Source organism: Denticeps clupeoides, chromosome 9 (genome assembly GCF_900700375.1).
Source record: "Denticeps clupeoides chromosome 9, fDenClu1.1, whole genome shotgun sequence".
NCBI classification, from domain to species: Eukaryota; Metazoa; Chordata; class Actinopteri; order Clupeiformes; family Denticipitidae; genus Denticeps; species Denticeps clupeoides.
Genome location: NC_041715.1, coordinates 16919768 through 16935634, shown reverse-complemented (window position 1 = coordinate 16935634; position 15867 = coordinate 16919768). Strand labels below are relative to the sequence as shown.

At 43.4% G+C, this 15867-nt stretch overlaps 2 protein-coding genes across 5 annotated transcripts; one reads left to right on the top strand and one right to left on the bottom strand.

The window, feature by feature from the left end:
• Positions 1-2622: 2622 nt before the first annotated feature.
• On the bottom strand, positions 2623-9813 carry gpr143 (G protein-coupled receptor 143). 3 transcript variants are annotated; one of them, XM_028991969.1, is made up of 11 exons: positions 9329-9813; positions 9034-9210; positions 6936-7325; positions 6541-6650; positions 6000-6094; positions 5742-5834; positions 5355-5464; positions 4728-4836; positions 4273-4390; positions 3690-3945; positions 2623-2743 (listed from the first exon to the last, which is right to left on the bottom strand). In XM_028991969.1, exons 3-11 carry the CDS (start codon positions 7189-7191, stop codon positions 2640-2642), a joined length of 1251 nt encoding a protein of 416 aa, XP_028847802.1. In that variant the 5' UTR covers positions 7192-7325; positions 9034-9210; positions 9329-9813; the 3' UTR covers positions 2623-2639. The 3 variants fall into 3 exon arrangements, with proteins under 3 accessions (XP_028847802.1, XP_028847803.1, XP_028847801.1); XM_028991970.1 differs by lacking the exon at positions 9329-9813 and having other exon boundaries at positions 6936-7293; positions 9034-9310; XM_028991968.1 differs by lacking the exon at positions 9329-9813 and having other exon boundaries at positions 9034-9309.
• On the top strand, positions 9126-12442 carry LOC114797225 (ankyrin repeat and SOCS box protein 9-like). Of its 2 annotated transcripts, none has more exons than XM_028991971.1 (7): positions 9126-9560; positions 9673-9782; positions 9953-10060; positions 11096-11246; positions 11430-11564; positions 11803-11994; positions 12151-12442. In XM_028991971.1, the coding sequence occupies exons 1-7, from the start codon at positions 9494-9496 to the stop codon at positions 12285-12287; spliced, it is 900 nt and encodes a 299-aa protein (XP_028847804.1). In that variant the 5' UTR covers positions 9126-9493; the 3' UTR covers positions 12288-12442. The 2 variants fall into 2 exon arrangements, with proteins under 2 accessions (XP_028847804.1, XP_028847805.1); XM_028991972.1 differs by having other exon boundaries at positions 9165-9560; positions 9703-9782.
• The last annotated feature ends 3425 nt before the right edge of the window (positions 12443-15867 follow it).

Below are 15867 nucleotides of genomic sequence, written 5' to 3'. Positions count from 1 at the left end.
ATGTCTTGAGGGGGTAGTTGGAGAATCCGAAAAAAAAAACCTTCCTGTCTCCCTTTTAAACCTCTCTTTTATTCTAAATTCAGCCATTTGGAAAAAGAAAAATGTGAAGTGCACTTGACAACCCAGGTGGTTACTTTAATTTTTGTTTCAGTTTTTTTTCCACCAATAGAGAGGGCTAATTTTTTTTTTTTTTTTTTTTTTTTTTTTTTTTTTAAATCTTTACCCAATGCCCACTCATGTTCGTGGCTGCTTCACTCGAATCTGACTTTGTCCTTCACTGAGAGTCGTTATTGTCTGTGTCAGACTGAGAACCTGGCTATGGTTGGTTGCCAACTTGGCATGCTGGCAGGACTGGAGCTAAGCGCTGTGATGCTATCTCACCCCGATCTAGGGTAAAGTCATCTGTTTCCAAGACTTAAAATGAAGTCTCATTCAATGTCTCAAGAAATAAAAATAAATCCTTCTATTTTGATACTAGTGTTGCTGTTTTGTCTTTCTTCAAAGTGTCTAATTTCTTATTTTCAGTCCTCATTTAAATTTTGAGACATTCAGTAGAAAAATGTCCTTATCCTCTTTGCAAAAAGTTATTCTCCTTATCTCATGTCCTAAATAGGATGGATGCCAAAATTGAGTTCTTTTATGCAAATAATTATCATGTATTGAAATTGCCTGACCCTAATGCCGGCCAGTGTTTTTATCCCAGACCAGCAAGAAGAAGCTTGTAATTGCAGTGAGCAATCAGCCTGCTCTATATGTGCTCTGACGGGCTTTTTATTGGTTGCGACTCTGCAGCATACAGGCCCACCGCCAAGCACTGATTACACCGAGCAGGACTGTTACTCAATGGGCCACTCGTAATCAGAAGGTTGCCGGTTCGAATCCCCAAACTACCAAGGTGCTACTGAGCAAGGCACCGTCCCCACACGCTGCTCCCCAGGCGCCTGTCATGGCTGCCCACTGCTCACCAAGGGTGATGGTTAAATACAGAGGACACATTTCATTGTGACACCGTGGGCTGTGCTGAATTGTTTCACAATGACAATCGCTTCACTTTCACTTTACTCACCGTAGTGTGTGTGTTCTATAATTTAAATTAATATTAACACAGTTCCACCACACCAGCCAGTCACCCACCCACTCACTCACTTTTACTCCTCAGGGTTGTGGTTGTTAGATCCCATGAGGACAACAAACTGCACACAGACACAAACACACACACACCATTCACCATTCCCATAGTGTTCATGTCTTTGGACGCGGGTGGAAATCTGAGAACACAGAGGAAATACTTTTCTACAATGTAAGTGAAAATAATAATTGAACATTTTGCTGCTTTTGCATTTCTGACTCCTTTTTCACAGGCAGAACATTTTTGAATGAAGGATGTGACTGACACGATGCACTTGTCTTCCATTTTACATTTACATCATTTATCAGACGTCCTCATCCAGAGCGACTTACAATCAGTAGTTGCAGGGACAGTCCCCCCCTGGAGCAACTTAGGGTTAAGTGTCTTGCTCAGGGACACAATGGTAGTAAGTGGGATTTCCAACCTGGGTCTTCAGGTTCATAGGCGAGTCTGTTACCCACTAGGCTACTACCACCCCACTCCATTCCTACTACCATTCCATTCTAGCTGATGGCAGGGTGTTGGACTGAGATTGCCACTGCCTCTTCGCAGCGAGGACACCTGGGCACAGGAGTCCAATCCATGGCTGGGGTGGAGCCACCCCATGGTCCTGACATGCCAAAGCTGCGGAAATAATGTACCGCGTCACCCATAACCCACCACACACCTGTTCAGCCGGCACTGAGCAGGAATAATGATTTAACGGAGCAAGTTGTTTAACGCTGTTATTCAATTTAAACTGAAATGATTTGCTGCATTAAAAATCGTTTTTTTCAAATGAACATGTTTAGGGTGTCAATTATAATGAAAATGTTCTCAGTCTGTGAAATTCTTATCCTCACCAGTTCGCCAGTTTTCATGGCTGCATGATGCAGCATTGTGTATGCACAATATGGTAATTTCGTATGGACATTCACAATGATGGCGATTACTATTTAATATCTTATATATCTACATTGTTATTTTCACATTACTTGCATATGAAACAATTTTGTATGTGTTATAAGCATGTGACCCTTCTGGGCCTTTTTGTACCGACTGCTCTCAACAGCTTCTTGAAAACACACTTGAGCTCAGAAAACAGGTTCCTCTGGTCAATGTACTGATGTGACTACAGCAAATAATTATTCATCCACTTATTTACACTGGCAGCGTGTCACAATGTCACACAATTTGACAGGCAGTGTCTTCTGATGGAACAACTGAGATGGTCTCCAAGTTACTTATCATGTGACGAAACAGTTCAAAGTTCATCCCAATCCTTCCAAGTACAAGCTTAATTCATAACTGAAGCAGAGGAGGCCACCTGTTCAGTGGATTTCAAGCGCTACGTGATATATTTCTGGCTAATGACAGGCACGCTTCTCTAATTTGTATAAATTATATTACACCTCGAACGCAGTGGAGAGCACATGCATTTCAAATCCCAGAGCAGATGGGAAGCTTGCATAAAATACCGATTTAGTGACAGCTGATCGAGAGTTGTGACCCCCCCCTCCCTCCCTCCCGTCTAGTGCCTGGTCGAATTCTCCAGTGACTCTCCGTCTGCGTCCGCGTCCTCGGCGTCTCGCAGCTCGCTGGAAATGTGGATTTCGACCGTACTAGACTCTGAACCTAGCAAAGACAAAACCGGGAGAGGACTTGTTAGTGCCGGAATGGGTGGATCACTTCAAATGATCCTAAATCTGCACAGGTCGTGTTTTAACAGCATTATGCCGTTTTTGAGGAGGTTCGGTGGGGTGGGGGCTTGTTCCTCCTCCCAACCTCACCAAGCAAAGAGTCCAATAGTCATTTCAATATGTATTCATCAATAACCAAAAACACACAGTGTCTTCAAAAATTTATTTTTTTATTTCAGATGTGTGCCATATTGCCCAAATGTAATGTAATTTTCTCAAAAGCATAAAATTTTTTAAACAAATGTCCACGGTTAAACTCCTAAGAAAGTAAAAAAAAAGAAAAGAAAGTAAACCAGGGCCTGCAATTCACACAATAACAACAAAAACAGAAAATTATTCTAAAGAAAAAAAAAGGAAGAAAAATTGACTTATTAGTTAAGGTTTGATGCTTAAATCTGAAGTAAGGCACACAAACAATTCATATGTTAGTAACAACACTACGTATCTATTATAACTGAAGGCATAAGTACATTAAAAGGATTTTAAAATGGTTAGACAACTGGAGCCCGTTAACAGTAAGTTGTATGTTAATTATGGATTAAGAATGAATGATTTATTCGGCATTAATGTAGTAAATCAAGCAGCTGTCAGAAACACTTTACAAGAGCAAAAGACCATATTTAGCACTACTAAGCCATCGACTTTTGAATGAAGTGTAACCAAGCAACTCTGGGTTAATGGATGACAGAATTTCACATTGAAATGATAAAAATAAACAGAGCCCTTATATTGTGTTAAATTAAAAATTTCAAATAAATACATAAACGCATCAAACACAAACTGGAATGAGGTAGACACGGGTGGATTTGGAAGGCGGCAGGGTGTGTGTTACCAGCCCTGATACACTGTTGAGATGTGACTCTGCTGCCTCATGCCGTTACCTTCGGAGAGGACACTGATTCCGTCGGGCGGCTGCTGGCCGTTGCCGCTCATGTTTTTCTTGCTCTCCTGCACATGGCCCTGGTAGAGCAGCGTGGAGCCCACTATGGGGTTGTAGCCCCCTGTGGTGGGGACAGACGTCGACACCGAGTCCCAGGCCAGCTCTCTTCTGCGCTGGAGGCTGAAGTCCACATCAAAGCCTGTCCAGCCATGGAAGGCCAATGTGTTGAGGAAGGCTTGCATGGGGTTCAAAATGCCCTGAAGTACAAAAACCCCACATCCATTGCACACATTTATTCTATAAATCTATATAAAAAATATTATTCTAGGTTACATTTACTTAAATGGACTGGAAAGTGCTTACAGTAATTTAAGTAGATTAAAAGTAAGTAAAGTAAGTAAAGTAGATTAAAAAATCAGTAGGTTTGAACATTTCAAAAGTTAATTAATAGTATAGTAGTACGATATGGTAGTTACAGTACAGTAGATACAGTACAGCATACATTTGTACTGATTGTAATTATGATTGATTGATTGTAATTATTTCCATGAATGTACTGAACTGAACCTTGTGCTTGAACCTACCATGATGAACCAGGTGATAAGTGCCGCGTTTCGCACATTTTTCAGGTTGCTGGTTTTCATGTCATCCTGCATCTCCAAATAAAAGAGGAGGATCTCGTTGATGATGTTGGGCACCCAGCTGGAGGCAGAAGAAATGTTCATTATTTAGTCAAATGAATAATAAGATGAGAATGATAGCGCTAAAAGCATATGTAGTTGCAGCAAGGACGCATGGGCTCAAATAATGTGATGAACATGCCCTCCATTGTCCTCCTGTCTGAACAATGACTGCTGATATGCCAGAAGATGCTAGAATGTCCTTGAAATTGAACACCAATGGACGCTTTTCACACCCAACAGTTCGTTTTAATAAGTGTAGCAGGTAAAATAATCGCTCGTGTACCATTACTTCAGGAAAACGGCTACGGCACGTGTGCAGATTCTCATGTGAAGTGGCGTCCGGGCAAATTTCTCACCAAATAAAGAACACCAGCATGATTTTGAAGAAACGTATCTTGATCTCGGTTCCGAGGCGCCTTTCATTCTCAGTGTAGATTCCTTGTCGGCCCTTCAGCAAAGATGTAACTGCATTAAAAGTGAGAGCGGCAGGTTAAGGGGTGCCTGTGGAAAGCAAACAGCACCCTGACATTAAACTGAAATTTACAAAAGAATTGCGACAAATATATACAAACACACACATACATACATACAGAAGCCTATACAATTAAATAGATGGAAAAGATTGCTGTGGTTGGGTCACAGCATATTAATATTAACATAGTTTTACTTCAAATTACACTCAGCGTACACTTGTGATTAAAGCTGCTTTAATTAAAGTAAATGTTTAATGTGATTAAAGTCATTTTTGCTCCTGGGCTCCCCCTACAGGCACTCAACATAACTGACTTATTTTCCGTTGTAAATACTGATGGTAGTCCTCGTACAGATGTTCTCTTGTCGGTACGGACAGATGTTTGACCTCGCATACGTAACCACGGTCACATTCTCGCGTAGCTCTGCGTTACGAGGTCCGTTGGGAGCACGGACAGGATTTGCAGAGTGCGGTGCAGGCAGCTCAGGAGGCAGCGAGGATTAGAACTGACCGGCAGACACGGTCCGGGTGAACAGGATGGGGTTAACGGCGAGCACCAGCAGCAGCGGGGCGTAGGTGGTGATGTAGTGCGGTATGGCGTGCCGAAGACCATTCTCGCAGCTGAAATGATTTTAGGAAGATTTTATACTCAGGGCTATATGAAGCAGAGTATTTTCACACGTCTTTCATAAGCCCTGCATTTAAAATAAAAATCCCACTCACAGGGAATAAGAAAAACTGTGAAAAAAAATGGAAATTGAGAGAACAGCAAATCCAATGAATATTAATGAGGGGACACGGCTACACAAACAGAGCTGGTGTGAAGATTTGAATAATTGCAAAATTTTCCAACTGGATGCACGGTGCCGTAATCAGACCGAGATGGGTGCTATCTTACCTGGATATGGATGGGTAGTACAGCATGGCCACGCCCTCCACGCACAGCAGCAGGGCCAGGCCCCATGTGATCATGTGATACAGCACAATGGTGCTGCCATAAGAAACAGCGCATCGTGAGGTTCCAGGACACGTCCCCTGCCCTCACCCTATAAAACTACAGAGAAAGGGCCTGGGGGGGACATCAGCTGCCCCCAGACATGCTCCGTGTCTGATCAATAACTGGTTCTCTGATATAAAAATATGGACAGACGCATACCTGATTCCTGCAGACCTCTTGACCACTAAGAAGACATCGATGGCGTAACAGAAGGTCCACCAGAAAGAAGCACTGAAAAACAGCTGGATCCACATCTGCAGAACGGCATTTGAATATTATCTTATCTAACCCTCACACGAGTTTATACATCAGACCTACAGGAAATATAAAGTTCTGTGCAAAAGTTTCAGGCAGCAGTGAAACTAACTGAAGGTTCTCCTCCTTCCCAACTGTAACTCTGGCATAGTTCTGGAAGGAACTATCTACAGACGCAAAAAGCACAAATAAGAATGAAAAAAGTTAATTACTGCAAAGTTAAAGTTGCAAACATTTCATGAGAACTAATGAATGATCCCCTACAAGCAAAAGTCTGCAGATTTAGAACAATACTGTATTGCTCCATACATTAAGTCACTGTTAAAGGAAAACAAGGACATTTGTATTGGTGCCTAAGACTTTTGCACAGTACTTCATATTGATATATTAGTTTTACACTGACACAGGGGCTGCCACATTCTCATGCATGAACCCAGTAACGTACCGCGCTGCCCACGCAGAACACCTCCGGCCACACGTCACCGCTGCCGGGCAGGGAGATGCCGCTCACGAGGCCCGGCAGGCCGAGCCAGAGGGACGAGCGCACCACGATCCCTGCGGGGAATCAACCGTAACCAACCGTAACCAACCACGCACAGGCAGGCCAGGTCCGAGGGGGACTGCTACGTCCCCGGCAGGACACGGCTGATGATGCCCCCGGTTACTTCTACACACTGATGACCGAAACATGAGTTCACAAGGCAGGGCCCATCACTGGACATCATCAAAACACACACACACACATCTATAAAGATCATTCTGGACGTGATGGGTTGCTTTATCAGTGTATTAGTCTAATGTAAGATAAAAGCGGAGGGAAGGACATGGTCCAGGTCCTACCTGCGCAGCCCAGCACGTCGCACACGCTGATGATGAGCAGGATCCTGGAGGACGAGGCCGGCTTGGGCAGCGGGTGCTGGCCGAGGCGCCGGAAGCCCCTGCGCTTGGGCAGGATCTGGAGGACGGCGAGGGCCAGGCTGACGCCGGCGCTGCCCAGGCAGATGGCCCCGAAGAAGACGGGCTGGAAGGCGACCACGAACTCGGTGGCCGCGTCCCGGTTGGGGCAGCAGAAGGTCTCGAGTCTCGGAGAGGCCATGGCGACGGCTCGGAGGAGAAAGCGGCCAATTCATTCATTCATTCCGCGCGGCCCGGGCTCCCGGCGGGGTTGGATCACGGGTTGGGCCGTCATGTGCCGCCTCTTAATCCCCCAGCGAGTTCACCGATTCCCCCCTCCGTGGAGAGAGAGAGATGCTGCTGTGGTTATTACCACACTTTACGTGCGAACGGAGGTTCAAACCCCACTTACTACCATCGTGTCCCTGAGCAGGACACTTAACCCTGAGTGTGTCCGGGGGGGGGGGGGGGGGGGGGGGACTGTCCCTGTCACTACTGACTGTAAGTCGCTCTGGATAAGGGCGTCTGGTAAGTGGCAGAAATGTAAAACGTGTCGCGGCCTCGTCTGCGGTTTCGCCCCCCGACGTGGCCTTCCGGACGCATGCTGGATGGATGTCGCGCTGCACACGCCACCAAGTCCACCTGGAGCGTGGCTCGAGTCCCCCCGGGAAACGTTATAAAACAACGTATTTACATGCTTTTCAAATGACCAACAGTGTAGTGTGCGGTGGTGGCGAAAAAAGTGACTTGGTTACAACAACAACAAAAACAACGTGTCCTGGTAGTTACCGCCATCTAGTGGCGATCTGAAGACGGTGCCGCTTGAGGGTTTTAATTTCCACCTCCATTCTATACCTCCATTTCTATTACTTGTGCAATAAAGATTGTTTGTCTACCGCCCTCATTTTTGTCATTCTAATTTGGTAACAAATTAGTATAAATATACTAGATTTCTCCTTTTTATACTTTCCGTATTACATTTACCTTATCCAAAGTGACTTACAATCAGTAGTTACATGGACAGTCCACCCCTGGAGACACTCAAGGTTAAGTGTCTTGCTCAGGGACACAATGGTAATAAGTGGGGTTTGAACCTGGGTCTTCTGGTTCCTTAGGCGAGTGTGTTACCCACTAGGCTACTACCACCATATTATATTTTATATATATGGTGCTGTGCTGTGCTGCATATGTGCTGTGCTGCTGTGTATCACGTGTGACAATCACTTCACTTTCATATATTATTTTCTCCTCTCTGGCTCGTTGTACTTGTTACAATTGCTAATAAAGATATTCTGATGTCCCGAGGAAGTATAGATAGATAAAATTTTAGAGTACTTTTACATTTATGGCATTTACCAGTCTTCTGGTTCATAGGCGTGTGTTACCCACTAGGTTACTACCACCCAGTAATATACAATTAAAAATGACTATATCAACTGCATCGACAGAATTATATGTATACAGAATATATTTTATCGAATGTTTGATACTGCACAGAATTCATTGTATGATGTACAAATTACACTGAATATGTCTGTATATTGTATTACATAGAGATATTCAGAGAAATGTCATTGTATAGCACAGCATGCATTCCACACAGTATATAGAATATTATATGGGCCAATTAATGATTGAAGGTCATGGTGACTGCATCTGTACTTGAAATTCTGAACAGGAGCCATTATTCTCTATATGAAAATATTCATTATAAATACACGTCACATGTCCTTGTATAGTTGCCAGAATGCACAGTGCATTCATTCATGTGAAGTCCGACCTCGATCTTTTGTAGTTCAGGACTAAGAGGCGACTTATCCTAGTTTTAGAGCTGGCATGCTGGTAGATTAAGTTACCGTAACGTGACAGATTAATGGTCTGAGCGAAACAAAAAAAACTCGCTCGCCCCCCACCTTAGAAAATTCAAGGCTGTTTCTTCCATGGACGACCCTCGCTTCAGCTCTTACGTAGCAGAAGCATTATGCGGTTTCCCGAGAGTTCAGCTCACCTCAGAGGACTTCTCACAACTCGTGCAACTACATACCAGCTCTGTGGTGTTGCTGCTGGGGAGCCAGTGGAACGTGCGACATTTCTGCCTCCGGCTTGCAGTCCCCACCGCGCACAGGCACCACCACCGCCTTCACAAGTCGCAGGAATAGAGGTGGCGTTAGGCGGCCCACACTCGCCTTCCCCGGCCTGCAGCTGGAGACGATGTTCCGTTCTGCTTGGGTACAGGCGGTGTCATATTTCAGAGCCAGTCAACATGCTTCAACACATTGGGTGTAGCATGCTCTGTGTGTGTGTGTGTGTGTGGGTTTGTGGTTAAACAACCAACCAACCAGGAATTCAGTCCACGTCTTCTGCTTTGTTTTTGCCTTTGTTTTTGCCGGAGGGGAAGTGACATTGCGGATGTCGAGCTCAGCACAACAGTCGAAAACATGGTTCGGAGCCACACCGACAGGCCGCTCACGTCAGGCTCTCCGTAGTCAGGACGCCTGTGCAGGATGAGCGATCCACAAGAACGGAGAGCTCCGGCGAACCAGAGCAGACACTCAAGCCCTCTGATGAGCGGTAAGTGTCGTGCCGAGCGAGCCAACCACCATCACGCCCCGTCTGGGTTTGTGCTCCATTCCCCATTGTCGTCGTCGCAGTAACAGTGTTCTGTTCTGTTCCCTGAATACAGATGACAATAAAAATGTATTTTTTGGAGTAGATATAGCGTCTGAGTGGTCTCCAGCACATGACGCCGGCTACAATGGAAGATTGCTCTCCCTGCGCGACGTGATCGATCAGGTACGGGCACCGATCTTCGTGGCCCTTTGTCTCGTGCCAGGTCAGTTCCTGTTTTGCATGGGTGCGTCTGCGATGCACCTTTTGAACTGGTCGGCCCCGGCGAGCCAGTTGCGACACAACTGTGGCAGTTACCCAGCAGCCACTCTGAGCTCCTCTCGCTTCATCTGCAGGGGACCAGCGTGAACCTCACCACCCTCGATAACGTGTCTCCTCTGCACGGGACCTGTCTACAGGGCCACGCTGCTTGTGCCAAACTGCTGTTGGAGCGCGGCGCCGACGTGAGTAACGAGGCGTGTACGGACGTTTGAGAGTGTGATGGTCTCTTATTGAAGATTAGTTCTCCACTACAATGCTGCAGTGTGCACAAGACCACACCCGTCTGAAGCACAAGGTCACATGCCGCACCAGCAGCCGGTTTTATCGACATTTAGTCTGTGGTTTCCCCGCCATTGCCTGCTAATCTGCTTAAAAACTTGACATTTGGGGGGTTTCTCTAAATCTGAGAGATAAACAATGATGTGAATAGTACTTTCTGCTGAATTTCTAGGTGACTAATCACACATTTACGACTCGTTTTGTCACACTGCACAGAGAATCAAACACCAAAAAAAATGTAAAGCAATAAACAAGCACAAAGAAGGCGTGGCTCCAAAAAAAAAAAAGACAGACTGGGTTCAACATGTGGGTGGTACACCGTCCGCTTACATGTACGGACAAGACAAGCAAACACACGGGGAAGCTCATGCTTTATAAAGGGAGTGAAGCAACAAGTCCCAGATGAGAGAGTTTACACACAATCAACATATAATGGCTGTCCTGGGAGCAGTAGCGGACCCTGGTGGCCAAAGCCCGCCAGGGCAGGGATGTAAGAACATGGTGTAATCATATCAACACTCTTTATCATGCTGCTAAATACCGATCGCCAAGAGATCTGCATCAAATTCTCATACAGATAATTGAACTTTCAAAAATCCAATTTTTATCATCCAATTTTTACAATCAACATATAATGGCTGTCCTGGGAGCAGTAGCGGACCCTGGTGGCCAAAGCCCGCCAGGGCAGGGATATAAAAACATAGTGTAATCATATCAACACTCTTTATCATACTGCTAAATACCCATCGCCACGAGGTCTGCATCAAATTCTCATACAGATGATTGAACTTTCAAAATCCAATTTTTATCATTTTAGATTTAAAACATTTCAATAAAATATATAAATATAAACAAAACGTTAAAAAAAGGAAAACCATTGTGTTTAGCACACAAATATAATACAGTGCTCAGATCAGTTGTTGCACTCCTGTCTGCAGGTGAATTTGCCCACCATAGACTGGAAGACCCCCCTCTCTCTGGCATGCGAGGGCGGTAGCGTGGCCTGTGTAAACCTCCTGCTCCAGTTTGGAGCTTCGCTGCAGAGCACCTGCACCTCCACCTCTCCAATTCACCAGGCTGCAGCCAAAGGTCAAAGGTTCATATGATGGATCAGACTAAAGCCTTTAACTTGGCTGTAGGGGTCAGGAGACTGTTTGTCAAAAACAGAAATATATTGTTATTAAATATGTTATTTTTTAACAAAGATTCTGTCTACATAGTTTACGTGGGAAAGTGGAGTAACTTTGTTACTTTCATTGTCTTTGATTCAAGGTCACACAGAGTGCATTGAGAGCTTGTTGAAGTATGGAGCAGACATTGACCAGTGGACAGATGATGCTGGTACTCCTCTCAATGTCGCTTGTGCTCATCAGCAGTTGGGCACAGTGGAGAAACTACTGCAGCTTGGTAATACAATGTGTACCTCACGAGGTTATTATACTCTGTATGGTCCAATCCTTTCTTTCTAATATTTTCTTACACTTTTCTTAATGCACTGCAATAAGAAAAATATTAAATGACACTCACAAATGTTTTTTTTATATGCATATAAATGTATTTATATGTATATATTTGTACATATATAAAACACTACTTAAGGACGCTTGTTGTCACAAAATTATTTTTGTCTCATATTTTCCCCCAGGGGCTGATGTGAACAAAGGAAAGGACGGGAATTCCTCGCTGCACACTGCTGCTGAGCTCTCCAACCTAGAGCTGGTCAATACTCTGCTGGAGCATGGAGCTGACCACACTGCCAGAAACAAAGAGGGCAGGCGGCCGCAGGAAATGGCTCCCCCTAACAGTGCTGTGGAAAAGTTGCTGAAAAGGGGAGGAGGTATTTCTCCAGACTAAAGAGGAATTAACTCTGTCCAGGATAATTCTTTTTTTTTTTTTTTTTTAAAGAAAATTGCTGTTTAGTGGTCAGCAACTCCCCTCAAAAGAAAAAAAGATGTTTCTATCTGTCAGGCTTATCTTTAATCCATTTCCACAGGAGTTTCATCTCTGATGCAGTTGTGCCGGCTGTTCATCAGGAGAATTTTAGGAAGAAGGAGATTGAAAGAAATCCATGGTCTCCCACTCCCCACAGACCTCCAACGATACCTTATTTTATACCTACACAATGTTTAAAACAACCTGATTCAAGTCATTTCTAGCTGGAACCCTTACTTCAGCCATTAACCACTAGGGGGCATTCTAATATCACTATTATGATTTCACTCTCACAGTTCCTGTTCACTGAAAAAACGTGTAGACACATTAAAGCTTGATTTAACAACTGGGAATCTGTACATTTTTTGTGTCCTTTCACACCATGGTGAACTGGCACCCTGTTCCGGAGGTCTCGTTTTGTGCAATTGACCAGCACCCATGGCGGCACCCTAGCGCCTGAGCTCAATAGCCACCAGCCAGCTGTCAGATGAACCATCCACCGCCAATGCACACAGCTGTGACGTGCGATGTTGCCTGGTCTCATCGGAGTAGACGTTAATGGGTTTTGAAAGAGTTAAAGCCAAAAAATGATAATATGTTCTGGCCCACAGCTTTAGATAAAATATGTTGAATGCAAAACACTGAATACATTTATGGTCGTGTGTTCCATTATTGTACATGGAAATGACATATTCCCATGAACACATAAAATAAATATAATCTTAATGATTATTTAATATCAGAGAAGAAGAAAATCTTTAGCTTAGCATGTTATGTTTACAGCTAATGTATGAATTTAGATTTCTAGACGTATTACCATAGAATTGTATATTTAGTGTATTTATTAAGCTTAGTAACAGTGTTAGCTAAGCCTGCTGTAGCTAGTGTATTAATTTAGATTTCTAGACGTATTAGCTTAGCATGCTATGCTCGTTTATTAATTTAGATTTCTAGGCGTATTAACTTAGCATGCTATAGTTAGTGTATTTATTAAGCTTAGTAACAGTGTTAGCTAAGCCTGCTGTAGCTAATGTATTAATTTAGATTTCTAGACGTATTAGCTTAGCATGCTATGTTAGTTTATTAATTTAGATTTCTAGACGTATTAATAGCATTAGCCAAGCCTGCTATAGCTAGCATTTTCATTTAGTTTAGTAGAAGTATTAACTTTGGAAACCCCTCTCAGTGTCCATAAGTGAAGTGCTCGTCATTGTGAAACACTGCAACACAGCACACAGTGACACAACGAAATGTGTCCTCTGCTTTTAACCATCACCCTTGGTGAGCAGTGGGCAGCCATGACAGGCGCCTGAGGAGCAGTGTGTGGGGACGGTGCTTTAGCGGTTCAGGATTCGAACCGGCAACCTTCTGATTACGGGGCCGCTTCCTTAACCACTAGGACATAACAATTATAATGCTACTTTCTAAAGAAGATAAGTACTGGGATGTACTTTTTTGTGAAATAAAATCAAATGTGATTAAAAAGAAGCCCTTGCCATACTCACGCCACAAACAGTCACTCGTATGCAAAAGTTAATTCAGACAAGCCAGATTCATTTGGAAGTGCTTTGAACTGATGGGACAAATTTTTAATTATTTGGTCACAACAAAAAGTCCTTTGCATGGCAGAAGAAGAACACCGCATTCCCAGAAAAACACATGCTACCTACTGTCAAATTTGGTGGAGGTTCCATCATGCTGTGGGATCTGTGTGGCTAGTTCAGGGACTGGGGCCCAAGTTGAGGGCCAGACGAATTCAACCCAACATCAATAAATTCTTATATTGTTCAAGCATCAGTCCCAAAGTCAAATATTCCAACAAGACGACCCAAAACACAGTTCAAAATCTACAAAGAAAATCTACATTCATGCCAAGGGTGAAGTACAATGTTCTGGAATGGCCATCACGGTCTCCTGGCTTTACATAACAGACCCCAGATATGATCAAAATCTATGATTTCAATCAGGCTGTCTATGCTTGCAGCCATCAAACTGAACTGAACTGGAGTGGGTTCGTAAATATGAATGGTCAAAAATACCTCCATCCAGAATCCAGTCATCATAGGATATAAGAGGCATCTGTTATATTTGCAAAAAGGAGGCTCAGCTAAATATTTTTATAAGTTGGGGTGCACGCATTTATGCACCTGTCTAATTGATGCTTATTGCATATTTTCTGTTAATTCAATAAATTAGGCATGACAAATAAATAGACAACAAATAGGTATGACAAATATTAAAAGGAAAATGCTGTTTTCATTGGTCAGTCAATGATAAACAAAAAACCCCCAAATTAAGAGGGGTTCCCAAACTTTTTCATTGACTGTAACTAGTGTATTAGCAGTTACCTTAGCATGCTATTTCTGTTTAATTCAACAGCATTACATAGCTCTCTATATGCAAACTGTGCATTAAAGCACATTAAATACATTAAATCCCTTTTTTATTTTTTTTCCTTGATAAATACACAAAACCCTTTAGGTTTCTTACACACAGGTGCACATTGCGAAGGCAACAACTGACAAGAACTTAGGCATTTCAAAGACATTTTGCTCTAAAACACTAACATTTTCACATGTACACTGGTGATTTCATTGAAAGACTGAGTCAAGAAACCAGTCGGGTGATTGTGCACAACTGAATATTAATGCGTGATTCTCACACTGATAGCAACTCTGATCATGAGGTGAAGGTAAAAAGTAAAGAAAAAGAAATATTCTGTAGTGCATTTGTTACAAGCCTTGCCTGGAACCCATACAAAGAGAAAGTCAGTGTAAATCAGTGAAAAAATGGTCAATGTAAAAAAATTAGACCACAGTCAGTAATAAAAGAAAAAAAACTTTATCGTAACCTGTCCAGTTCAACTGAAAAATGAATTCAGCAGAACCCAGATTTCAGACTTTCACTCAGTGTTTCTGTTTGCACTTCAGCGCCAACCTCACCTGCGTCCTGTTCAACCTTTTACCATGTGTCCCCCTCAGGAGGCAGCGCTTTCCATTTCCCTCCATTCACCCTCAATCGCAGTAGCACTTACCTCTCAAACGCCACCACTGCCATTTTCCCATGATGACAAACACAACAAAAATTCCGTGTTTTGTACATGGATGCGCATAAACCTACAGACAGCTTGTTCAGTGGAAGAAATGTTATTTAGGCTTCTGATATTTAAGGTAAAAGGTAGAAACAGACCCCATTATGACCCTGTATTTGGATCCTCTTTGTTGGTGTGCTGGATAAGGCCCCATGGTTCCAAATCAAATAAATAAAAAGCATTAAAACTATATCGGGCATATATTAAATTCACCTTTAACAGTTATTCCAAGCTGCCCCATGGCCGGCGAAGTCTAACAAACCAGCCTTATCCTAAATGAATCGGCTATTTTTCCGTCATTAAATTGGGACATCATTAATTCAAGAGAATAGGAACGCATCTGGATGATTCCTTCGCGTGCAGCTTAATTGCTTGTCGCCATGGAGCGGCGGAAGCGCAAGTCGGACGCAGCCCTCACCAGCGCCTCTCAGGCTGATTGCTCAGAGCAGGATCTTGTTATAGATACTTGGGTTTCCCACTGAGCTCTGTGATTGGGTTCAGCCAGCATATATTGCGCAGCAGTAATTGCTGTGATATTTATAGTCGCATGCGAGGCTTAATTAAAACAAACAACCATGATAGTGGCAGACGCCAGTCTTGCCTGGACCTCGTTTTTTTTTTTGTGGTCTCACCCGTTGGAGAGATATTAAAATTTTCTGTCATGGTTTGGGTGAAACTGAAAAAAAA